The sequence below is a fragment of the Geotrypetes seraphini genome, chromosome 5 (assembly GCF_902459505.1).
Source record: "Geotrypetes seraphini chromosome 5, aGeoSer1.1, whole genome shotgun sequence".
In the NCBI taxonomy this organism is placed as follows: domain Eukaryota; kingdom Metazoa; phylum Chordata; class Amphibia; order Gymnophiona; family Dermophiidae; genus Geotrypetes; species Geotrypetes seraphini.
Window position 1 is genome coordinate 30,828,487 of NC_047088.1, and position 27,512 is coordinate 30,855,998.

At 42.8% G+C, this 27,512-nt stretch overlaps 1 protein-coding gene across 4 annotated transcripts in view; it reads left to right on the forward strand.

Annotated features, from left to right (window-relative positions):
• NRK (Nik related kinase) overlaps nucleotides 1-27,512 on the forward strand; it is a 277,334-nt gene that overhangs the window by 111,152 nt on the left and 138,670 nt on the right. For all 4 annotated transcript variants that reach the window (XM_033946124.1, XM_033946125.1, XM_033946126.1 and 1 more), the window contains 4 exons: nucleotides 5,438-5,563; nucleotides 13,669-13,779; nucleotides 21,557-21,647; nucleotides 26,576-26,706. In XM_033946124.1, coding sequence (XP_033802015.1) covers nucleotides 5,438-5,563; nucleotides 13,669-13,779; nucleotides 21,557-21,647; nucleotides 26,576-26,706 — 459 coding nt within the window. The remainder of the gene's footprint in view (nucleotides 1-5,437; nucleotides 5,564-13,668; nucleotides 13,780-21,556; nucleotides 21,648-26,575; nucleotides 26,707-27,512) is intronic.

A 27,512-nucleotide genomic window follows, 5' to 3' on the forward strand; every position in this document is an offset into this window, starting at 1 on the left:
TTCCCTGTAACTTCATTGAGTGTCCCCCCCCAAGTCTTTGTAATTTTTGACGGAGTGAAAAATCGAGCCAAATGTTACCCGTTCTACACCACACAGGATTTTGTAGACTTCAATCATATCTCCTCTCAGCTGTCTCTTTTCCAAGCTGAAGAGCCCTAAACTTGAATTTAATAAACATAAACAAACCTGTGGCCCGTCACTAAATTTTATACCTTGGGAAATATATAGAGAAAATATTATTAACCAGAGTTTTGGTGATTTTAAATACCATACTTCACAAATTTTTTCAGAATAGCCACTAACAGTTTGCTTCCATCATTTATTTATTTATCGTGGAAGGCCTACCAGGAATAGGGATTGGAACTTGTATGCCGCCTTTTTGTAGATTTACAACCACACTCAAAGCGGTTTACAGTATGTACTTCAAGCATTTTTCCTTATCTGTCCTGGTGCACTCAAAGTCTATCTAATGTACTTGGGGTAGTGGAGGATTAAGTGACTTGCCCAGGGTCACAGGGAGCAGCATGGGGTTTGAACCCACAACCTCAGGGTCCGGAGGCTGTAGCTTTAACCACTATGCCACATTCTCCTCCAATGCAATGTCAGAAGTGAGCCAAGTGAAGAACAATAAAGCCATTGTGACATCACCGATGAGGTTGGTTCTTAGGCATTGTTGGAATGAGGTATTATGACATCACAATATGAGCTCTGGAATATTGCTAGTACTTGGGTTTCTGCCAGGCATTGTGACATCAGGGAAAGGGATTGGGACATATACTGCCTTTTTGTAGTTTTACAACCACACTCAAAGCGGGTTTACATACAGGTACTTCAAGCATTTTCTCCATCTGTCCCGGTGGGCTCACAGTCTATCTGATGTACCTGGGGCAGTGACTTGCCCAGGGTCGCAAGGAGCAGCGTGGGGTTTGAACCTCACCTGAGTATCGTTTGAATGTTTGTTTCCATATTAAGTCATACAGTGAGATTATATAACCAGAAACAAGTTTCAGATCCGTCCATGACACGCCCATTTCCATGCCCCCCTTTTTTGACTCTCGCGTAACATATAATTGAGGTTAATTAGCACCAATAATTACTTGTTAAGTCAATTATTGGCACTAATTAGCTTTTATTCAGCTAAATTGCACACGCAATTGGGTATGCGACCAAAATTGCACATTCAATTTTTAGCAGTTTTTAAATAGAATTTGGGGTTTTGTATCTCCAGTAGCCTTTTACTAGATTACTTTAGGTTGGTTCGTACCTTCCATTTTGGCCTGAACCTGCATTTTGTGTGCAGTTCTGCTCTTTGACTAAGCAGCAGGATGCTGTGGTCATTGTGGGATCATTTGGACATTAGTCAGGAAATGCTGCAATATCATAACCAGGCAGGATGTGAGAATTTTAATCTGAAATCTAGAGTGATGGGTGGTGTGGCTTAGCCACATAGCCCATATTTCCTGTTATCTAGGAGCAGCAAGTTAATGATAAAAGGTGTCCAAATTATTCATTCTTTGAGGCAACTGGAGGGGAAACAATGTTAAATCCCCTGGACCTGATGGATTTCCCTGCTTAGTTGGCAAGACGGCAGAAAGAAATGCAATAACCGCTGTGAAGTAGATGTGAAAGCTGAGTAACATGAATACCTTTTTTGTTGGGATAAGCTGTCAACTTAAAATGATATGGAAACATCAATATTAGCTATACACTTTTCTCTAGATGTTTTAACACGAAAACATTTTTACTGGGACTGAGGAGTGGCCTAATGATTAAAACAGTGAGCTCGGAAATAGAGGAGCCAGGCTTATATCCCATGGCTGCTCCTTGTGACCTTGGGCAAGTCATTTATTATTTTATTGTTTTATTTATTGAATTTTATTTACCTCTTTATTGAAGGAATTCATTCAAGGTATACATAACGTGACCATTTATTTTTTTCATCAAAAGGGGACATCTATTAATTATCAGTCCCGCCCCCAATCCCGCCCTAGCCCCACCCCAAACCCACCCTAGCCCTGCCCCCAATTTCTTCCATTCATTTTTTATGTACACATAATATCTTATTAATTCATAATGGTAACCATAAAATTTTTAAAAACTACAAAGCTCACTATATGCAAAGAAAATGTTAATTATCATTTATATTTGGGGGGTTTCGAACATGTCAAGGCAGATGACTTTAAAATATGCATTGTCACCTCAGTAACTATAGAAAAATAGACAAATATAGTGCAAAATATAGATAGCAGATATAAATTCTCAAAACTGACACATTTTGATCACTAAATTGAAAATAAAATTATTTTTCTTACCTTTGCTTTGAGATTTCATGAGTCTCTGGTTACATTTCCTTCTGACTGTGTATCCTTTCTTTCATTTCTTTTTTTCTGCACTCAGGCCCAACAATTGTCCCTTTCTATTCCCTCCCTCCTTCCTTCCCATGTCCTTAGTGCCCCCAGTGCCTCCTCTTTCCCATGTCCTTAGTGCCCCTTCCCATGTCCTTAGTGCCCCCTCCTGTGTCCTTAGTGCCCCTTCCTGTGTCCTTAGTGCCCTCAATGCCTCTTTCCTATGTCCTTAGTGCCCCCAGTGCCTCCTTCCATGTCCTTAGTGCTCCCAGTGCCTCCTTCCCATGTCCTTAGTGCCCTCAGTGCCTCCTTCCTATGTCCCTCTCACTGTCTTCCAGACTTTGTCCCACCCCCACCCCCACCCCCGAACCCAGCCTGCCTGCCTGTCTACCTCCCTCCCTTCCTGGCCAAAGCCATGCTGCTTGCCTGCCTACCTCCTTCCCTCCCTACCGCACACAAAAAAAAGCCTTCCTCCTTCCTTTCCCCCAGTCAGCTGCTATCTACCTCCCTGCTACTGCTGCCGCTAATCGCCGACACTAAGTCTTCTTTCCGACGTCAGACGTTCTGGGCCAGCCAGGCAGCGATTGGCTGGCCCAGAACGTCCTCTCCGACGTTAGAATTGACGTCAGAAAGAAGACTTCATATCGGCGATTAGCGGCAGCAGCAGCAGGGAGGTAGATAACAGGGGACTGGGGGAAAGGAAGGAGGACAGCTTTTTTATTTTTTGCGTGCGGCAGGTAGGGACAGGAAGTGATCGCCTGTCCCGTTGTCCCCGAGCACAGCTTCAGGATGTTGCCCCTGAAAACGGGACATTTCGGCGTCCCAAAGCTGTGTGTGGGGACAGGAGGTCTGAAAACGGGACTGTCCCGTTCAAAACGGGAAGTATGGTCACCTTAGGTATACAGCAAAAATAAACCAAACATGAGCAAAAGACAGTTACAGCAGTACAAATATTCAAATTACAATGTAAAGTATAGCCCCGCATTGCTAGGGCTATTCCACTGCCATGGAAACAGTCACTCTTGTGGCAGCTCCCATAAGCTGTTTGTGGCTTGCTTGGTGCATATGCAGGATCAGTGCAAGGATATTACAGTAGATGCCATGGACAAGGCTTTAATGCTTTGCAACCCCCATGCAGTCCCGCATCTCACCACTCCCTCTCATTGTCTAGCACCCCCCTACCTGCATAGTCTAACCTTTTCCTGTCTCCCCTTCCTTCTTGCCAACTGCTCAGTCCCCTCTCTATCAGTACAGCATCTTGCCTATAGTCCAGCGTGCCCCACCTCCCAAACCTAATAGTCCAGCAGTTTCCCTTTCTCTTTATTATTCCTTCCCTGGGTCAGTGCAGCAGCTGACAGATTGGCTGCTAAAGAACAAGGAAGCACAGGGCCTCAGCACATGCACTCTGAAGGCCTACCACAGCCCCGCCCACTCTGTAACAGGAAGACTGTGTCAGAGTGTGCAGGAACACAGCAGCTCTTGAACTGAGGGCCCGTACTTCCTTGTTTAGCTACCAGTTTGCCTGCTGAGCTCCAGCTGTTCTGACCACTATAAACTGGGAAGGGGGGGGGGATTTAAAATACTTCCTCAAGCTACCTGCTGACTTCTGACTTTTGCCACCCCCAGAATCTTGGAGCTCTAAGCCACTGCCTAGTTCACCTAAGTGGAAGTGACAGCCCCTCGTAGAGGGGAATTCTTCATCCAAAGTTGGATGCAGGAAAAAAATCAGCACAAAGCATGATTCTATAAAAGGCACACCCTCTATAGAATCGCGCTTGGCACTGATTTTTTTTTTTTTTTCCCCTGCACCTAACCTGCGCCTGTTGAAACCTGGTGTAAATGCTGACAACCAAGTTAGGTTTGCTGAGGTATGGCGGTATAGAAAAATAAAGTTATTATTATTATTATTATTATTCTGTAACGATGCATGTAACTTTTCAAAATACCTCTGAAATGCCCATGCCTCCTTTTGAGTTACATGCTACTGGATTTAGGTGTAATGCCTTATAGAATAGCGCATAAATCCTAATTGGTGACAATTAATGGCAATAATTGATTTTTAGTGCCCAATGATTGCCATTAACTGGCTCATTAACCAATTAAGTTTAGTGCATATCCTTAGGATTTCACTCAAATTTTGGTGCACAAATTTAAGTGACTTTTATAAAAATCCGGGGCATAGTGCGTAGTATAAAAGAATATTTTTTGTTAAAGAAGAAAACAGCATATGTTAAATATAAAAACCAAATAAAATGCACGGGGAAGAGAATTTTTAGAAACATCATAAATCTGAAATAAAATATAGAATACGTACAGGTGGGCGCAGGTATTTTGGCCTGATTTTTCTTGGCCGCTAAGCGTGATTCTTTATATGGCGTGTCTTTTATAGAATTGGGCTACGTGCCATTATGATCAGCACAGATTTTTTTAAAGCACTATACAGTGTTCCCCCAGGAATTCACGGTTCGCGGTTTCACTCATTCACGGTATTCTCCGACCGCTTGTCAAAGCAGCTCCTGATTGGTGTAACCCGACTTTAGTACAGGAAGAGGCGGTCGGAGTATACCGCGAGTGATTTCCTTTACTCCCCGGCACTCCAGCTGTCCTCTCTTGCCTCCCCAATATGGTTTTTTGATATTTGCAGGGGTTCCTGGAATGGAACCCCCGTGAATATCGGGGGAGTACTGTATATAGAATCAGGCTCTAAGTCAATTATTGCATGTTATCCTCTGTATTTGTAAATCATATCAAGTTTTAGAATACTATTTCAACTTTCCTTTTTTAAAATTTTTTTACTGTGCTTAGTATTAAAAATTTTACGCATTTCCTTTGTTCAATATAAATTCAATTTTCTGTCTTTAAAACTGTAATCCTTAATTTTTGCTTTGTAATTTTTTTCTTCCCTATATTTAATGGAATAAGAATTATTCTTGTAAAATTAGATTGTATAATTATAAATAAATAATAATTTAAAAAAAACAAAAAACCCTCTACTCCTGCATCTGTGTCTATTTCATGAACGTCTTCTTTCAGTTCAGCTGTCTGAGCCTGTTTGATATCCTGAGGTACCTTTTCTTTGCTACTCTTTGTAGGATGAGGAAGAAGAAATCAAACTGGAAATAAATATGCTGAAGAAATACTCTCATCACCGAAACATCGCAACATATTATGGTGCTTTTGTCAAGAAGAGCCTGGCAGGGCAGGATGATCAACTTTGGGTATATATTCATTGTTATTCATCTTTATTATAAACTAGTCTTTAAGCCTATTACATTAACCGGTGCTAGAATAGATGTGTGTGTGTGTCTGTCTTTCTTTCTTTCTTTCTCTCTCTCCTTGGCCGCTTTCTGTCTGTCTGTCTTTCTTTCTGTCTCTCTCTTTCCTCGGCTGTCCACCACCACCCCTTGCCTGCTCCCCCTGTCCAGAAGTAGCCCTTGTGCCTTCCTTTTACCTCCCCCCTGTCCAGCAGCACCCCTTCCCTGCTCCCCCTGTCCAGCAGTGGCCCTTCTCCCTTCCTTTTACCTCCCTTCAGCAGCACTCTTTCCCTGCTCCCCCTGTCCAGTAGCAGCCCTTCTCCCTTTGTTTTACCTCCCCCCTGTCCAGCAGCACCGCTTCACTGCTCCCCCTGTCCAGTAGAAGCCCTTCTCCCTTTGTTTTACCTCCCCCCTTGTCCAGCAGCACCTCTTCCCTGCTCCCCCTGTCCAGCAGAAGGCTTTCTCCCTTCCTTTTACCTCACCCATCCAGCAGCACCCCTTCCCTGCTCCCCCTGTCCAGTAGCAGCCCTTCTCCCTTTGTTTTACCTCCCCCCTGTCCAGCAGCACCGCTTCACTGCTCCCCCTGTCCAGTAGAAGCCCTTCTCCCTTTGTTTTACCTCCCCCCTTGTCCAGCAGCACCTCTTCCCTGCTCCCCCTGTCCAGCAGAAGGCTTTCTCCCTTCCTTTTACCTCACCCATCCAGCAGCACCCCTTCCCTGCTCCCCCTGTCCAGTAGCAGCCCTTCTCCCTTTGTTTTACCTCCCCCCTGTCCAGCAGCACCCCTTCACTGCTCCCCCTGTCCAGTAGCAGCCCTTCTCCCTTCGTTTTACCTCCCCACTGTCCAGCAGCACCTCTTCGACACAGTGCGCAGCGGCCTCTAAGGCGGCGAACAGAATGCTAGGTATTATCAAGAAAGGTATTACAACCAGAACGAAGGACGTTATCCTGCCGTTGTATTGGGCGATGGTGCGCCTGCATCTGGAGTACTGCATCCAATATTGGTCGCCGTACCTTAAGAAAGATATGGCGATGCTCAAGAGGGTTCAGAAAAGAGCGACGCGCTTAATAAAAGGTATGGAAAACCTTTCATATGCTGAAAGATTGGAGAAACTGGGGCTCTTTTCCCTAGAAAAGCGGAGACTTAGAGGGGACATGATAGAGACTTACAAGATCATGAAGGGCATAGAGAAAGTAGAGAGGGACAGATTCTTCAAACTTTCGAAAACTAGAAGAACGAGAGGGCATTCGGAAAAATTAAAAGGGGACAGATTCAAAACCCAAAGGGTGGTGGACACCTGGAACGCGCTTCCAGAGGGAGTGATAGGGCAGAGTATGCTATTGGGTTTCAAGAAGGGATTAGATAATTTCCTGAAGGAAAAGGGGATTGAAGGGTATAGATAGAGGATTATACAGGTTCTGGACCTGATGGGCCGCCGCGTGAGTGGACTGCTGGGCGCGATGGACCTCCGGTCTGACCCAGCAGAGGCACTGCTTATGTTCTTATGTTATGTTCTTATGGTCTTCCCTGCTCCCCTTGTCCAGCAATAGGCCTTCTCCCTTCCTTTTACACACACCCTGTCCAGCAGCACCTCTCTCTCTCCCTGGCCCCCTTTCTTTCTTTATGTCTCTCTGTCTCTCTCCCTGGCCCCCTGCCTGTCTGTATTTTAATGTTGTGCAATGCCTGACTGTCTCTTCATGGCCCCCTTCTGTCTTCCGCCCTCCCCCCCCCCCAGAGCAAAGCATGATTGCTATCTTATTAGGGGAAAATAAATGCATATGCTCTCTTCCGTTTCTTCTTCAAGATCTTTGTAGCAGTCCATAAGAACATAAGAGTTGCTATGCAGGAATAGACTAAAGGTCCATGAAGCCCTTTTTCCAATCATGACCAACCCAGATCACATGTACCTAGTAAGATCCCAGAATGAAACAGATTTTATGCTGCTTATCCTACCGTAGGAATAAACTTTATATATAAAGCAGCGGACTAATAGTGTTGTTAAGTGAAAATTAAGCAGGTAACCTTTTCCCATCTTATTGTTTCATTGCCTATGCCCTTTTTATTTGTTTATGAATTGTATTTAATCCTTTTTTTTCCTTGTGTGTTTTGTTTTGTCAAAAGTTGTATTAATTGTCTGTTTTAATCAATGTGTTTTTTTCTCTTACTCTGATTTTATTGTCATTTGTAAATCGCATTGGATTATGATTTTGCGATCAAATCTAATTTTTAAATAAACTTGAAACTTAGAGCTCCTTTTACTAAGGTGCACTAGCGTTTTTAGTACGCACTGAAGATTAGCGCATTCAAACCTCGCGCTACATGGAAAATACTAACGCAAGCTCTATGGAGGCGTTAGTGTCTAGCATGCGCGGCATTGTAGTACGCGCTAAGCATGCGCTAAAACCGCTAGCGCACCTTAGTAAAAGGAGCCCCTAAACTTAAAACTTGATGAACTTTTCTTTTAGGAAATTATCCAAACATTTTTTTTTTCACCCTGCTATGCTAACAGCTTTCACCGCTTTCTCTGGTAACAAATTACAGACTTTATTTACACACAGAGTGAAGAAATATTTTCTCTGGTTTATTTTAAATCTGCTACATAGTAGCTTCATCGCATGCCCTCTAGTCCTAGTTTTTTCGGAAAGAGTAAACAAGCGATTCACATCTAGTCGTTCCACTCCACTTAGATCGTTATCATATCTCCCCTGAGCCGTCTCTTCTCCAAGCTAAAGAGTCCTAGTCACTTTAGCCTCTCCTCATAGGGAAGTCATTTCCTCCCTTTTATCATTTTCATCGCCCTTCTCTGTGTCTTTTCTAATTCCGCTATCTTTATTTGAGATGTGGTGACCAGAACTGCACCCACAAAACGATACAAGGGCAAACTACAGACCAGTTGGTCTGACCTCGGTACCAGTAAAGAAGGTAGAGGCGCTGATAAAGGATCGCATCATTGATCACCTTGATGGACATGGTTTAATGAGGACCAGCCAGAACGATTTCAGCAAAGGCAAATCTTGCCTGATGAACTTCCTGCAGTTCTTCGAGGGAGTAAACAGGTGGATAGACAAGGGCGACCCGGTCGTCGTCGTATATCTGGATTTTCAAAAGGCATTCGACAAGGTTCCACATGAACAACTACTTTGTAAAATTGCAAACCATGGAATAGAGGATGAAATATTCACGTGGATTAAAAACTGACTGGAGCATAGGAAACAGAGAGTGGGGGGTAAATGGACAATACATAGACTGGAAGAGTGTCACCAGCATGTGCCACGGGGCTCGGTGCTTGGACCCGTGCTCTTCAACATCTTTATAAATGATCTGGACAAAGGTACGACAAGTGAGGTGATTATATTTGTGGACGATACGAAGTTATTCAGAATAGTGAAAACACAGGGGGATTGCAAAGATCTACAAAGTGACATAATCAAGCTCGAGAAATGGGCATCGACATAGCAAATGAGGTTCAACGTGGATAAGTGCAAAGTGATGCATGTCGGTAACAAAAATCTCATGCACGAAAACAGGATGTCCGGGGTGGTACTTGGAGAGACCTCCCAGGAAAGAGACTTGGAAGTTCTCATCGACAAGTCAATGAAACCGTCTATCCAATGCGTTGCGGCGGCAAAAAGGGCAAACAGAATACTAGGAATGATAAAGAAGGGGATTACGAACAGATCGGAGAAGGTTATCATGCCGCTGTACCGGGCTATGGTAAGCCCCCACCTGGAATACTGCATCTAGCACTGGTCGCCGTACTTGAAGAAGGACATGATATTACTCGAAAGGGTCCAGAGAAGAGTGACTAAGATGGTTAAGGAGTTGGAGGAGCTGCCATACAGCGAAAGATTAGAGAAGATGGGCCTCTTCTCCCTTGAAAAGAGAAGACTGAGAGGGGACATAATCGAACCATTCAAGATAATGAAGGGAATAGACTTAGTAGATATAGACAGGTTGTTCACCCTCTTCAAGGTAGGGAGAATGAGAGGGCACTTTCTGAAGTTAAAAGGGGATAGATGCCGTACAAACGTAAGGAAGTTCTTCTTCACCCAGAGAGTGGTGGAAAACTGGAACGCTCTTCTGGAGGCTGTTATAGGGGAAATCACCCTCCAGGGACTCAAGCTAAAGTTGGACAAGTTCCTGCTGAATCGGAACGTAAGCAGGTAAGGCTAGTCTCAGTTAGGGCACTGGTCTTTGACCTAAGGGCCGCTGTGTGAGCGGACTGCTGAGCACGATGGACCACTGGTCTGACCCAGCAGCGGCAATTCTTATTATACCATTTTCATCTTTGTTTTCCATTTCTTTCCTGATGATTCTTAGCGTTCTGTGTAACTATTGGGCAGACTGGATGGACCATTCAGGTCTTTATGTGCCGTAATTTACTATGTTATGTATTTGCTTTCTTAGCTGCTGCTGCACACTGAGCTGAGGGTTTCAACTTATCCTCAGTGATGAGCCCTAGATCCTTTTTCTGGGTGGTGATTCATAATGTAGAACCCTGCTATAATCCCCCCCCCCCACCCCTCCCCACATACACCAATTGTTCTCTCCTCTCCCTCATACCTTCCCCTTTTTTTAAATCTCGATGTATTTTGCACTATCCCATCCCCAGACTCCTAACATGTCTGTATCTAATCGTCCTGTCTGTCTCCCCTATCTTAATTACGAAAGGTTCTCCTATCTATATAATTTTCCACTATATTGTTCTTTTAAATTTAGCATTGTAAACTGTCTAGATATTTAATAGACAGTCTTTCAAGTACAGAATAAACTTGGAAACTTGGCTAGTTCCTCTTTTCCCCCGCATACATCATTTTGCACTTGCTCGCATTAAATGTCATCTGCAATTTTGATGCCCATCCTCCCAAGCTCATAAGGTGCTCTTGCAATTTTTCACAATCCTCTTACGATTTAGCAACTTTGAACTACTTTGTGTCGTTAGTACATTTAATGGGGAGCAGGCGTTGACAGAGTGGCTTAATGACAACATCTGAGTTAGATTCCTGAGTCCAATGTCTACTTGAAAAGGCCAGGCCTGGGTGCATTATGGGAAGCAGTGCTCTCAGTTGCCAGGGTAGGAGTCTCGACCAAGACACTTGCCAGCACTAACTAGGCAGTGTCAGCGTTCACGCATGTTGAATTTCGGAGGAAGTCACAATCTAGGACCTGTAGTCAGATTGCCATTGTGATGAATAAGGGTTCTCACACCTGTCCTGGTGAAGCCCCAGCCAGATAGATTTTTCAGGCTATCTGCCATGAATATGCATGAGATAAACTTGCATGCAGTAGAGGTAGTGTATGAAAATCTATTTTATTAATATTCATTCAGGAAATCCTGAAAGCCCAAATGACTGGGGGGTTCCTTCAAAACAGATCTGAGAACCACTGCAATAAAGTAGACACTCCTGATGGTGTGGAAAACATGAGGATGGACCTAGTGAAGCTTGAGGAAAGGTCTGAAATTTGGTAGCTAAGATTTAATGCTAAGAAATGCAAGGTCATGCATTTAGGGTGAAGAACCTTTGTGCACAAAAGAGGAGCAGGACTTTGGGTGTAATAGAATGTGATGATCTTAAGATGGCAAAACAGATTGAAAAGGCGATGGTGAAATCTAAAAAGATGTTAGGGTGCAAAGGGAGAGGAATGGCCAATAGGAAAAAGGAGGTATTGATGCCCATGTATAACACTCTGGTGAGACCTCATTTAGAATATTGTGTACAATTATGGAGACCACACCTTCAAAAATATATAAATAAAATGAAGTCAGTCCAGAGGAAGGCAACTAAAATGGTTGATAGTCTGCATTATAAGGCATACGGGGACACACAAAGATCTCAATATGTATACACTTCTTCCTCGTTATTCGCGGGGGATACGGGCAGAGCCGGACTGCGAATGGCGAAAAACCGCGATTATCCGGCTCTGACCCACCCCCATCTCCCTGCCGCCATCCCGGCCTTACCTGGTGGTCTAGAGGGCTTTCGGGGCAGGAGCGATCTTCCTACGCTCCTGCCCCGTGCAGATCGCCATGAGGAAATGGCTGTAGGGAGTTCCCGTCGTAGTCTCGAGAGTCTACGGGAACTCACAGCAGCCATTTCCTCATGGCGATCTGCACGGGGCAGGAGCGTAGGAAGATCGCTCCTGCCCCGAAAGCCCTCTAGACCATCAGGTAAGGCTGGGAAGGCGGCAGGGAGGTAAAAAATATGTTGTTGTTTTTTTATTTTCCCCCTCCCCAGAAAAAAATTGTGATTATGTGAAATCGCGAGTGCAGAAACCGCGAATGGGGAGGGGGAAGTCTACTATGGAGGAAAGGTGGGAGAGGGGAGATATGATAGAGACGTTTAAATACCTAGGTGAGGTGAGTTTCTTTCAACTGAAAGGAAACTTCAAGAGTGAGAGGGCATAGAATGAGGTTAAGAGGTGATAGGGTCTGGAGTATGTTTTTTACAGAAAGAGTGGTAGATACGTAGAATACTCTCCCAGTAGAGGTGGTGGAGACAAAGACTGTGTCTGAATTCAAGAAACATGGGATCTGTTAGGAAGAGGAGGAGATAGTGAGCTCAGAGGCGGTGCTTCTGAGGAGAGGACGGCCCCAGAAGGATACCAAAATGTGCAACCGAAGGAGCAGTTGTCCTGCCTGGGAAATCGCCTGTTCATTGGAGGGACACCGAGATCTTTGGAAGCAGCCGTCGGGTCCGATGATGGTGGCAGTTGGCCGTTTAAAGCAGCTGATACACCGAGATGATAGTGGCGGTTGTCCGGCGGTTGCAGAGGTCATCTGATCCAAATAACATGCCCGCATTTTGGCTTTGCCTTGACTTCGATCCAAATGACTAGCCTGCATTTTGGCACTCATTACTACATCCTGGGAAACCTTATGGCTGAGATATTGTTTGGTGGCTGGACTTCATACTTCAGGACTCAAGGAGCATACTAGCTTTCACTCCTTGGCATGTCGTCTTTATGAACTTCTAACATCAGATCCTATTGTCTGACTGGAATTTACTTTAATTTTTATATATTTATTTGTTTTTTAATCCTAATTTAATTTATTCACTGTTGGGATGTTCATATTTTGTCTCTATCTCTGTTTTTTATCTTTTCTATCTTTACCATTTTAATAATTGTTTTCTCAGGTACTTTAGTTAGATTGTGAGCCTTCAGGACAGTTAGAGAACTTCCAAGTACCTATCTTTATTTATTTTTATTTTATTGTATCTTTAATGCATCTTTACTGTAAACCGCTTTGAACCTCACGGTATAGCAGTATACAAGAAATAAAATTAAATTAAATTAATAGTGGATGCTGCAGATGAGAAGACTGGATTAGGGTTACCGGATGTCCGGATTTCCAACGACACGTCCTCCTTTTGGAGGCGGAACTTTGGTGAGCCTGGGGGCGGGCCCAAGGGTCCGGATTTTCCTTTGGGAAAATCTGGTAATCCTAGACTGGATGGGCCATTTGGCCTTTATCTGCCATCATGTTTCTGTTTCTAGTACAGCCATAAACCCAGTAGAGGCTAGTTTTCTTTGAGCTGGAAGACCAAAGAAGCAGAGCAAAGCAGCTAGGCAAAAAAACCCCAAGTTCAACATGGCCTGCTATACCTAGTACTGTATTTACCTGATTGAAATGTCTTCTCCATTTGACGCTGTTGATTGTATATGCACGATTTTTCCATTAACATTCTAAAGCATTCCATCTGTTGGAGAGTGACACTATATAATAAGAAAATGTCTTCCGTTTTCTAAAATAGCTGCTGCTATTATGATCATTTAATTGTAGGCCTAATATCCTTCTTGGCATTGCTGAATATCACAGTTAACAACCATGTACTGCATGAACCAGTTTTGACTCTTCCTGTCAAGATCACAAAATTGTTATTTGTTAATAATAAGACTGGATGTTTTCAAGGCATCTCAACTTGGCTGGAATAAGTAATGTTCAGAATTTTAAGAAGTTGACATAAAAGACAAATGTAAATGCTATAAACCTTGAAAATGATTTTGTAGCACTGAAACTTGCTGTGCCTTTGAGAGCTTCAAGTACTTATCGTTTGCCTCTTATCCTTCAGTTGGTTATGGAGTACTGTGGAGCAGGTTCGGTAACAGATTTGGTAAAGAAGTCCAAAGGAAACTGCTTAAAAGAAGACTGGATAGCATATATCTGCAGGGAGGTCCTCAGGGTAAGTCCTAAAGGCAAAACCAAAGCAGTTTCCAGTCTACAGGTCTATGTGGCATAATGTGGAGAAACCTAATTGTTAGAGCTATATGGGCTGAGAACCAGGGAAAGTGGTGCAAATCCCACTGCAAATCCTTGTGATCTTGCCTCAGATACAAGCTTAGAGTGTGAGCCCTCTGGGGACAGGGAAATATCTATGGTAGCCACAGGTGGGCCTGGGCCTATCCAGCAGCAGTTCACCCCTAGGGTTGCTGATTTTATTCCTTCCGTCCCATACCATTTTTTCCGGGCCACAGATTTAATATGAAAGCACAGCCGCGTAAGACCATGGCTCTCTCTACGCTGCGGCTGCTTCCTGCAGGTTGACCCCACCTTCTCAGTTATAACTTCCACTTGTGGGAGGAGGTGGTGCTAGCCCAGAGGAAATAGCTACAGTCTGCAGAGAGCAGTCTGTGCGCAGCTGTGCTGTAGAATTAAAACCATGGCCCAGCTGAGACCAAAAGGAAGGTAGGGAATACATCCTGAAGCATGCTGGTGGGTGGCTTGGGGGTAGGGGTAGATATTGGGAAAGGGATAGGAGTAATGCTGCTGTGTGTGAATGAAATGGGGCAGTGCTAGGTTGGGTGCAGGAATAATTGTTGGGTATGAGGGAAAGGAGTGAGAGATGCTGCACAGAGGAGAATTGTTGGATATGGGTGGGGTGGAAGGGAGAGAGAGGCTGCACAGGGGTGGTGAAGAACAAGAGAGAAAAAAAAATGTTGGACGTGACAGTGGAAGGAAGGGAGGGAGAGATGACAGAGGGGGAAATGTTGAACATGGCAGGGAGGGAAGATGCTGTATGGGGAAAGGAAGAAGAAACAGAGAAACATGATAAGAACATAAGAATACATTACATTACATTACATTACTGGCTTATATTCCGCCTGTACCTTTCAGTTCTAAGCGGATTACATCAGAACGATAACTGGACATTTCCAGGAAGAGAAATACAAATTACAATTAAGGCGTAAGGTCTAAAGCAATTTTGATGAGTGGGTTCTAAGAGGGGGAGAGAGGGGGAAAGGAAGGGATTAGGACATTTGGGTGAATTTCTTGAAAGTAGGGTCTTGATTTCTTTGCGGAAAGCCTTGAGGTCAGTTGATGCTGTCAGTAGGTTGGTGATGGAGGGGTCCAATTTAGCTGCATGTGTTGCAAGTAAGTCTTACTGGGTCAGACCAAAGGTCCATCAAGCCCAGTAGCCCATTCTCACAGTGACCAATCCAGGTCACTAGTACCTGGCCAAAACCCAAGGAGTAGCAACATTCCATACCACCGATCCAGGGCAAGCAGTGGCTTCCCCCATGTCTTTCTCAATAACAGACTATGGACTTTTCCTCCAGGAAATTGTCCAAACCCTTCTTAAAACCAGCTACGCTATCCGTTCTTACCAAATTGCCCATCCAGTCCGCCCATCTTCAGCCTCCACTATCTCCTCCTCTTCCTAAGAGATCCCATTTGCCTGTCTTATGCTTTCTTGAATTCAGACACAATTTTTGTCTCTACTACCTCTAACGGGAGACTATTCCACACATCTACTACCCTTTCTATAAAAAAATATTTCCATAGATTACTCCTGAGGCTATCACCTCATAACTTCATTTTATGTCCTCTCATTCTGGAGCTTCCTTTCAAAGAGACTCGCCTCCTGCACATCCATTCGTGGCAATTTAAGCATCTCTATCATATCTCCCCTACAAATTATACATATTGAGATCTTTAATTCTGTTCCATATGCTTTATTACAATGACCACCGACCATTTTAGTAGCCTTTCTCTGGACCGACTCCATCCTTTTTATATCTTTTTGAAGGTGCGGCCTCCAGATTTGTACATAATATTCTAAATGAGGTCTCACCAAAGTATTATACAGGGGCATCAATACCTTCTTTTTCCTACTAGCCATACCTCTTCCTATGCACCCAAGCATCCTTCTAGTTTTTGCCATCACCTTTTCAACTTGTTTGACCACCTTAAGATCACCACATACAATCACACCCAAGTCCCACTCTTCTTTCATGCACAAAAGTTCTTCACCCCCCTGAACTGTACCGTTCCCTCGGGTTTTTTGCAGCCCAAATGCATGACCGTGCATTTCTAGCATTAAATATTAGCTGACAAATTTTAGACCATTTGTCAACTTTCACTGGGTCCTTCCTCATGTTATCCACACCATCATGGGTATCTGCGCAATTGCAGATTTTGGTATCACCTACAAAGAGGCAAATCTTATATGACAGCCCTCCAGCAATATCGCTTACAAAAATGTTAAAGAGAGAGGCTGAAGAACCTTGAGGCATCCTTTCCCTCAGAGGGATCTCCATTGACTACTACTCTCTGTCACCTTCCACTCAACCATTTCCTCACCCAGTCCGTCACTTTGGGGCCCATCCCAAGGACAGTCATTTTATTTACTAGATGCCTGTGTAGTACACTGTCAAAGGCTTTGCTAAAATCTAAATACACCACATCTAGCACACTGCCTCTATCCAATTCTCTAGTCACCCAGTCAAAGAGTTGTCTGACAAAACCTGTCTCTAATGAATCCATGTTGCCTTGGGTCCTGTAATCCACTGGATTCTGGAAACATCAATATTCAGACTTACCAGCCTTTCTTCCACTTACCAGACTTCTTCCTTCCACTTTTGTGGAGAGGAACCATATCCACCCTTCTCCAGTTCTTCAGTACCATTTCTGACCCTAGAGAAGCATTGAAAAAGTCAGCCAGTGGAACTTCCAGAACTTCCTAAATTCCTTTAATACCCTCGGATGTACACCATCCAGCCCCATCACTTTATCCACCTTTAATTTAGCAAGCTCCTCATGAACACAATCCTCTGAAAATCGAACAGGGTCTACCACGCCTCCAGCCCTATTCATGTTTGTCTTCTGCGATCCTACTCCCAGCACTTCAGCTGTGAACACAGAACACAAATATATGTGAAACAATTCATCTTTATCAGCTTCTACATATTTCTCCCCTTCACCTTTGAATGTCACAATGCCACTTTTGCCCTTCTTTCTATCACTAATGTATCTGGAAACAGCTAAAGCACAGAGCCGTCCAGTGGTTGCCTGTGTGATCCCAAGCCTTGCACTCGGCTTGTAAAAAAGAAAAGTAATTAAAAGAAGGAAATAAGATCCCGTAAGGTAGAGAACTGTGTTATTTTTACTTTAAAATTGTAGTGGGGGCTAATTTTGAGTGGGTGGGGCTTATTTAAGTAGCAGAAGCAGCTTAATTTTGTTACGGGTTTGTGGGTCCTCTAGGCAAAGGCCAGAAGCTTCTTTAAAGATTCTAAAACTGCCAGTTTTGGCAATTGAGAGGGAGCGTTTGGACGGTAAAGGTGTGCTGAGGTAGCTGTGCTTGCGGTGAGGATTTATTTGAGAACTTGTGCTTGAGAAGTACCAGAGTTTTGTTAAAACTTTGAGCCTGTGAGGTGTTTTGGCTTCCAGGGTGTACATGGTTTCAGAGCATTCGTTTTATTTTGTTACTGTAACCTCATGCTGGGCAATAGGAATTTCTCTTGAATACAAGCTGCTTAAAATTATAAGTTTGCTAAAAAGGAGCTGAAGTATGATTTTTCTCTCTTGGTAGGAGTGAGGAACACAAGTTCATGTCAGTGCTTGTGTTAAGTGAACTAAATTTTTGAAGACCGGGTTAAAGTATGTTGGTAAAACGCTTTACCTCCTCCCACTCCTTTACTAATGCGTAGTGCGGTTTTTAGCGCCGGCAGCAGCAGTAACTGCTCTGACGCTCATATGAGCGTTGAAGCAGTTGCCGGTGCTAAAACCCGCACCATACTTCTGTCATACTGATTTCTCTCGATTTATCGTCTGCTTTTGACACCATTGACCACGACCTCTTAATAAATAGAATTCAATCAATTGGGATAGTAGACCAAGTCTTACTCTGGTTCCAGTCATATTTCGATCATCGCACATCTAGCGTCTCTTTCAATGATACTACTTCCAATAGTTTTTCCCTTCCATATGGAATCCCACAAGGTTCAATACTTTCGCCGATTTTGTTTAACATTTTCCTAGCACCGCTGTTGACACTCTGCCAATCTATTGGATTTACAGTATATGCGTATGCAGACGATATTCAATTATTGCATCCTGTTAATACCAAAAACCCGCAAGAAATAATATCAATAAATGAGAAATTACATCAAATTTATGACTGGCTCGAAACCAATAGACTCGCTTTAAACATTCAAAAATCAAATCTTATGTTCTTTCCCTGGAAAGATGGTGAAACACTTTCTTCTGCTATTACTATTAAAGGCATTTCGTTAAAAATGACTAATAATGTTAGAATATTCGGCGTTACCTTTGACAATAAACTGTCTTTTCACGATCATATAAGTCAAGTCATAAGATCTACTTTTTATAGACTTCGTCAGATCCGATCGATATCTAAATTTTTATGTTCAAAATCATTGAATATCTTAATTCATTCACTTGTAGTGTCTAAATTAGACTACTGTAATGCACTATTTACAGGCTTGTCACAGAAAGAAATTAAACGATTACAAATAATCCAGAACGCCGCTATTAAATTAATCTATAAGGCAAAAAAATTCGATCATGTCACACCCCTACTTAAGAAAGCCCACTGGCTCCCAGTAGCACATAGAATAGTATTTAAACAATGTTTACTCATTTTCAAAGCTTTAGAACACAAAACTCCTGCCTTTATATTTAGACTTTTAATACCCTATACTACCTCTAGATCTCTTAGATCTCAAGACCAGCAACTTTTAGCTATTCCCTCACTAAAAGTTATTAACACAAGGCGTAACACTATTTTTTCCATAACAGCCCCTCAATCTTGGAACAATCTTCCATTGTACCTAAGACAGGAAAAAAACTTAACAAAATTTAAGTCAGAACTTAAAAGTTTTCTATATATTGACGCCTTTAATAACTAATTCTTCCTTTTTTCCTTCCGCATCCATAACTTAAAAGGTCAATTGTCTTTGTCCCCCTTCCTATTGTTTTTTCCCTGAATTTAATTAAATATTTTAAATTCGAATTAGTGATTGTATTATCGAATGTAACCATTAAATAATTTTTCCTTATGTTTCACTATAACCTATTTAAATTACCTTTAAATGTAATGTTATATGTGTTATTTGTATTTTAGATAATTGTTTGTTTAATTTAATAATTGCAAGTGTGTTACCAACTATTTTATTTGTACATCGCCTTGAATTTTGAATAGGCGATAAATCAAAAATACCTAATAAACTTGGATAAACTTGGAAACTATGTGTTTGTAAAGGAGGAGGTTAGTGTGCCCCCCGTTCCTTCCCCGATCCCACCTGCTGTGTGTGCTCCCCTTCCCTTCCCTGTACCTCTAGTTCAGGGGTCTCAAAGTCCCTCCTTGCATGCACTGCTTTCAATGCATATTCATTGGGGAAATCCTGAAAACCCGACTGGATTGCGGCCCTCAAGGAGGGACTTTGAGATCCCTGCTCTAGTTGAAGTTGTTCGCGGTGGTCAACAACATGCTCCTCGCGACCCCGTCAGCTCTCCCTCTGATGTCACTTCCCATGCGTGGCACCCGGAAGTGACATCAGCGGGAGAGCCAACGGGGTCGCGAAGAGCACGTTGTTGACCACCGTGAACAACAACTTCAGCTAGCGCTACAGGGGAAGGGAAGTGGGCATGCACATGGAGGGAAGGAATGGGAAGAGGCGGGGAGGAGGAGGGGTGCCAGCCTGGGGCGGACCACCCCCCTCGCCCCTTACTATGCCACTGAGTAACATTCACTGTATAAAGTTTGGACTGAACTATTAAAACTGCCAAGGCCACACCGGGAAAATCTTGTCCAGTCACTTGCATTGCTATGCGCTGAGCCACCAATTAAGATTTTTTTAATGTCATCTCGCAAAACTCTGTGTAGCTCTGAAAACTGAACAATACTGACAAAAGCCAGATGTGGATTCGGCAGCTCCAGTAGTTGGAGGCAAAAAAAGGTCAATGCTGGACAGACTTCCACTGTTTATGTCTCGAAAATGGCAAAAGACAGGTGAAGACGAAGTGTGGGATGAACACAGAGGATCTAGAATCAGAAAATAATAGTAAATATTGAAGAACTAAGGCCAGTACTGGGCAGACTTGCATGGGCTGTGTCTGTATATGGCCTTTTGGTTGAGGATGGGCTGGGAAGGGCTTCAACGGCTGGGAGGGTGTAGATGGACTGGAGTGAGCTTTGAAAGAGACTTCAGTAGTTGGAACCTAAGAACAGTACCGGGCAGAGCTTTAGATTCTTGCTCAGAAATAGCTAAGAAGAAAAAAATTTAAACTGAATCAGGTTGGGCAGACAGGATGGACCATTTGGGTCTTTATCTGCCGTCATCTACTATGTAACTATGAAGATCCAGTCTGCGTATTGTACATGATTTTGTGATCATATGCTATGAGTGAGGGTGCTTTGCGTCTCAAGGGTGAGGGGAAGACAGCTTAATGTTGAAATGACGCGAAGCTTCTTTGTTCTCATTTTCTAGATTGAAAGGGTGTGTTTATAAAAGATTTCTGGATGAAACTTTATCCTATCAGGCTGGTATTTAGGGTAAAACCATTAAGCGAATTGCTACTAAACTCTTCTACATATTAAACAAGACAACAAGAGGGCATCCGTTCAAACTCAAGGGTGGGAGATTTCGAGATTTCATGGTAAAATCAGGAAGTACTTCTTCACCGAAAGGATGGTTGATCGTTGGAATGGCCTTCCACGTCAGGTCGTTGAGGCCAGCAACGTGCTCGACTTCAAGAAACGATGGGATAAACATGTGGGTTCACTTCGGGAAATTGCTTAGGGGGAGTGTTCTTTTAAGGGGAGGGTTCTTCTGAGTGGGCAGGCGTGTTGGGCCGACGGCCCTTTTCTGCCGTCATATTCTATGTTTCTATGTAACATTTAGAAGATCTTTGAAAACTTATCTATATGATAAATTTGTTTAAACTATTTTTGTGATGTATTTCAGGCATGTCTTCATGTATGTATCTTTGCTGTGTTGAGCAGCTTTTCCTGATGTAAACTGCTCTGAACTGTTAGGTATTGCAGAATATAAATAAAATGTATTATTATTTGCATGTTAAATACCGTTAGCAATACTTTTTGGAACATGTGTACGTAATCATCTCTGGGGGAAAAAAGTGACTAAAGTAAAAACAGATCCAAAATGTTGAGCGTGACTTATTTTTCATGCGGTGGGTCCATAAGCAGTCTGCAAAAGTGACGTCTGAACTTCTGTAGCTATTTTTAATTTTTCACATAATAGGATGAAGGTTGGACCATTGTGTTACGAATTATTTGCTCTAACAGAATTCATTGCAACCTCATCTTTTGTTTTTGGTGACTTCAGTCACCTCTTCTCAGAGATGTTTCCATCCATTGCTCCAAGACGACACAGAGCTCCTTTTACTAAGATGCGCTAGCGTTTTTAACGCGCGCTGCAGATTAGCGCACGCTAACCCCCCGCACTGCGCGTAAAAACTAACGCCAGCTCAATGGCGTTAGCGTCCAGCGCGTGCCAAAACCGCTAGCACAGCTTAGTAAAAGGAGCCCGTGACCTTTAACTGCCTCTATGTGGTGGGCAGGATGGCATGTTGCCAACCGGCTTTTAATCCTGAACGACTGCAATATGCGCAGAGTGCCTTGTTGGGCAGACTGGTTGGGCCATGCCATCATTTATGGTGTTATTGTATGTGACCTGATTTGAGCGGTCATCTTGCAGGGACTGGCACATCTTCATTCTCACCACGTCATCCACCGAGATATCAAAGGACAGAATGTACTGCTGACAGAAAATGCAGAAGTGAAGTTGGGTATGTTGCCTGTAATCTGTTTCATAGACAATCGAAGCTGCGTCAAGGTCTCAGTATTGTGCTGCTGAGGTAAAGTTTACTTACGAGTATGTATTATGATCAGCCTTGGTTAATTCTGAAGCGATCTGATGCAAGGAATATAAATCTTGAAAGCTAGACAGAAGTGTTACCTTTATTTTTATGTGTTTAAATTGACTTACCACATTATAGCAATATTTTAAATATATCTACAGTACAGAATACCATGGATGAAAATGTCTTAGTAATATAGACGAAGGAGTTTAAATTAATGTCATACCTGGTTTCTCTTGGTGGGCCTGGGCAGCATTTAATATCAGGCCCTCTTTTACCGCATATATCAACAATACTAAGACACAGATAAAATAAATTTCCATTTTAGTTCATTTTAACCCTTTAATTACTGTGAAGGAAGAGAAGAATAAAATCAAAGGCCTTACATTAGAATGCACATCTTGGAGGATGAGATGTACGGTGTCTGCATCTATGAGACAAACTTGGTTTTTTCTGTTGCATAGAGCGTTGTGGACCCCTGTTAGGTTGCAAAAATTAGATAGTTCTTTGTCTAATAGATGCTGGCACTGTCATCTAGAAGCAGGAACTTTAGATCATTTATTGTTTCATTGCCCATATATTGTGAATTTTTGGAAATCAATTTGGGACCAAATTAATAATTTATTAGATAATCTTATGATACTGTGATATTTGGTATGGAAATGAGAGCAAAAAGTCAGATTTCTGCTAACAACAATAAATTATTAATAATTAATAATGACTGGGGTTGCCATTCAGCAAATTACATATAATTGGAAGGATTGGAAGAGATTAAATTATAACTTTTGGTGGAATTCTTTATGCCATATCTATAAAATGGAAAGATTTATTGCTTTACAAAGGGGATATTTTAAGAAATTTCAGGATGTGTGGAAACCATTAACAAAATATTGTAAGGATTAAGTAAAATTATTTCCCTTTTAATTATCAGTTCAGGATATAGGGAGGGGGTATTTTTCTTATTACATATATTATATAATAATGGAAGATATGGATGGGAGGGATGGGAAAGGGGAAGGGATAAAATTTATATAATGTACCAATGATTGTTTATAAGTGATATATTTATTGTTACTGTGAATGAATATATTTTACACTTAATGTAATTTTGAAAATGAATAAAGAATATTAAAAAAAAAAAAAAGAATGCACATCACACGCAGTTTGCTCACCCCGTACCTAATGGCAGGAAATAGTAAACAATAGATTACATTCAAAAAGAAAGCTTCCAATATGGCCATGCGGGAAGCATTGGCGACAGCAGCAATGAGATGGTGCGAATCAAGTGACATCAAATACAGGCAGCGAGCTCCAAATCCTCCAGTTCCTTAAAACCAAGAGGAGGTGTATTTATTTATTTAAGCTTAGGCATCACTTTCCTTTCAAAATCCCAACGCGGTTGGCAGCTTCAAATCACACAAACATTTTCTATAGATCGCTTATTAACAATTTATTTCCTATGTAACTGTAACCAATCAAAGAAGTCAGCTGGGGATTACTACCACCACCCTTCCCCAACATACCACTCTCCATAATTCTGAGGTGAACCCTCCATAATTCTGAGGTAGACCCTCAAATCACTAGTACTTAATCAATCCAAAAGGATCGAAGAAGGTTATCATGCCGCTGTACTGGACCATGGTGTGCCATCACCTAGAGCAGTGATTCCCAACCCTGTTCTGGAGGAACACCAGGCCAATCGGGTTTTCAGGCTAGCCCTAATGAATATGCATGAGAGAGATTTGCATATGATGGAAGTGATAGGCATGCAAATTTGCTTCATGCATATTCATTAGGGCTAGCCTGAAAACCCAATTGGCCTGGTGTTCCTCCAGGACAGGGTTGGGAACCACTGACCTAGAGTACTATGTCCAGCATTGGTTGCCGTACATGAAGAAGGACACGGTACTAAAAAGGGTCCAGAGAAGAGCAACTAAAATGGTTAAGGGGCTGGAGAGTTGCTGTACAATGAGAGATTGGAGAAACTGGGCCTCTTCTCCCTTGAAAAGAGGAGACTGAGAGGGGACATGATCAAAACATTCAAAATACTGAAGGGAATAGATTTAGCAGATAAAAGACAAATTGTTCACCCTCTCCAAGGTAGGGAGAATGAGAGGGCACTCTCTAAAGTTGAAATGGGATAGATTCTGTACAAACGTAAGGAAGTTCTTCTTCACCCAGAAAGTGGTGGAAAACTGGAATGCTCTTCCGGAGGCTGTTATAGGGGAAAACACCCTCCAGGGATTCAAGACAAAGTTGGACAAATTCCTGCTAAACCGGAATGTACGCAGGTGAGGCTGGACTCATTTAGAGCACTGGTCTTTGACCTGGGGGTCGCCGTGTGAGCGGACTGCTGGGCATGATGGACCACTGGTCTCACCCAGCAGTTGCAATTCTTATGTTCTTATGGCCACCCTAAAGTTAGACAGTACTCTAACCAAATACCTCCAATTCACTATGATGGCATTTCTATAAGCCTAGATTGAGCACATGTTGAGTTCAACATGTTGTGCCACCAATACATTATGAATAAGCTGCTATACCCCTTATCTAAATCACACACACTTGTTGCAAGACAGCAACGGGTGGACTCAATTGATTGACTACAGGCAACCAAGAAGCAGAGCTGGAAGGTAGTTAGTCATGTGCAGTCACTTCCTGGACTCACGCCTAGGAAGTGATGTCAAAGGAAGAGCTGATGCTGGCACTTGGGCGTGCACTTGCGTATAATGCTATTCTATAAGCTCATGCATAAATGGCACATGGTTGAAAAGGGGGCATATGTGTGGGAGGAGCATGGATGGGACATGTGAGGGTCACCAATTATGCATGCATCTTCTAGAAAACTGATGTCATCATAGAATTGACACTCTCTGTGCTGCATTGAGGCGACCAAAAGAAGGCACCAGTTTGTAAGATTACTGCTACGCTTTTCTGCCTCTACACGCAAATTTTTGGCACAATGCCTTGCTGTGATTTTTTTTCATGGTCATTTTTAGGTCTCCTTTTTTTCCGGGTCCTGGTCAGTCACTCAGTTTGCCCGTAGCTATTTCTGGTAATGGCTGAAACTCAGTTGCTGGTTTTTAGGGGGAGGGGTAAGGGTTTAACAAGTCATCGGAATTGTAAAATCAATATTTCTGTAGCAATGACTAGGATGATCCAGTCCTCTAGAAGCCCGAGTAGTTTGTTTTGACATGCTAGATGTGAAAATGGGCTACAATGGAATGTTTCTGTTTCTTTGCTGGCGTTTCCACCATAGATAACTTGAGAAGGTTACAATCTACTACATCTGGATTAATAAGCCTCTGATGGACTTAATTTTATTAGTCCGAGTCCATTTCCTAGATATAGGAAAAGAAATAACGGTATGAAGCCTGTGATTTGATTTTAATATTCTGCAATGTAAGAGACTTAATTTCTGACCTCCTATTCAATGGGACCAGTAGGGCTTGTGTTTACTTCAATGGTACATAATGCTTGTTAGTCCTGGGGAGAGAAAACTAATAATACTGAAATGAATTCTACAAGCTAAGGAGCATCACTGAGGGACAAATTCTGAAGGGATTTTCCCTCTAACACTCTGCTGGCAAGGATTTCTCTGTTTCCTATAAATGCACCTAGAAGAAGCAGAGAAACCCCAAAGGGAGGCCCAATTCTCAAACAAATAGAAGTAGTATGTTTATGTTTATTAAGATTTGATATACCGCTCCCGCATGTCACTGACCTAAGCGGTTTACAATGCAACAATTGATTAAAGAAAGAAACTCCATTGAAGACAGGAAAGATAGAGATAAGATACGTATATCCTAACAAGCATTCAATGAGGATGAAAACAAAAATTACATTTAAATCCAAAATACTACTTAATTATAAATTATAAAGAAAGTAAAATTAATTAATTAATTAAATTAATTCCAGTCAGAACCTAGGTCCTGTCCAGTTAGATTCTCCAGTTCAGTGGAGACAAAAAGATCCCTCAATGCCGGGAAAGTATGGCAGGCAAACAGCAACTTAGAAGACAGTCAGGTCTCAAAGCAGACTCCACGACATCTGAAGTCCATCAATCTGAAATGTAAATATATCCTCTCTTTTACTAAGGTGCGCTAACCGATTAGCGCGTGCTAATCGAATTAGCGTGCACTAAATGCTAACATGCACGCGTTAGCATTTAGTATGCGCTAATCGGTTAGCGCACCTTAGTAAAACAGGGCCATATTGTATAACCAAAAGCAAACTCTGTGCAACAGAAATGTGAGAACCGGTTTCCTCTTCAGGATTTCTCCAGTCAGTGGCGTAGTAAGAGGGAGCGGGGGAAAAGCCCCCCTCTTGATGGGGGGCGCCAGCTCCCATCCTCCTCTCCACCCACTTCCCTTCCCCCCCATACCTTTCTAACGTTCACGGCCTGAGCATCAACCCCCAATCTGCTGCTCGCGCCAGCATCGGCTCTTCTTCTGATGTCACTTCCTGGGCCCGCACCTAGGAAGTGATATCAGAGGAAGAGCCGATGCAGGCACGAGCAGCAGGTTGGGGGGTTGCTGCCCACGCTGCGGACATTAGCAAGGTACAGGGGACGGGAAGGTGGGTGCGCATGGCAGGAGGGGGCAGGGAAGGAGCAGGTGGGGATGGAGAAGAGGGCAGGGAGTGCCGCTGCCCCATGCATTTCTCACCCTTGCTACGCCACCGTCTCCGGTCATCCCTACTTCTTCTGCATTCTCCATACTGTTTTATCTGTAGGGAATTTGTACTTTGGTTTTCCTAGAAATACGTAACAGTGGAGGGGAAATAGGTTTGGGGATAGAAATTGGGCTAAAAGAAGAAGTCTGAATGATTCCTTTCTGCTTGTCTATCTTTTATAGTTGATTTTGGGGTGAGCGCTCAGTTGGACAGAACCATTGGACGAAGGAACACGTTCATTGGAACTCCATATTGGATGGCACCAGAGGTCATCGCTTGTGATGAAAACCCAGACTCAACTTATGATTACAGAGTGAGTGTTTTAGGAAGGGTGAACGACGCTAATGAAGATAGGCTTTTGCTAATCACTGAGATGCATTAGAAAAAAAACTGAAAACAACCAACTTTCGATTTCCTGTCAGGAAAGCAACAATTTAAACATCTCTTTGAGTTCATTAGGGAGGGACATTTTAATTTAATTATATTGTTCATATTCTGCTTCACTGGGAAAGCCAGCTCAAAGCGAATTATGAAATGAATGCTCGTATAACTAACATCAAAATGAAATACAATAAAAAATATCATAAGAACATAAGAATAGCCCCACTGGGTCAGACCAATGGTCCATCAAGCCCAGTAGCCCGTTCTCACAGTGGCCAATCCAGGTCACTAGTACCTGGCCAAAACCCAAGGTGTAGCAATATTCCATGCTACCAACACAGGGCAAGCTGTGGCTTCCCCCGTGTCTTTCTCAATATGGACTTTTCCTCCAGGAACTTGTCCAAATCTTTCTTAAACCTAGCTACGCTATCCGCTCTTACCACACCCTCTGACAATGCATTCCAGAGCTTAACTATTATCTGAGTGAAAAAGGTATTGCTGTTTAGCCATCAGTTAACATCAAATTACAAAAAAAAACCAGGCTGGTTATAAAACAGCCGGAGCATAAATGCCAAATTACCCCCCCCCCCCCTTTTACAAAAGTGTAGTGCAGTTTTAGCGCCGACCGTGGCGGTAACAGCTCCTACGCTCATAGTTCTATGAGCGTCCGAGCATGTAACTGCCGCAGCCGGCGCTAAAAACTTAACCACGCTTTTGTAAAAGGAGAGGGGGGGGGGT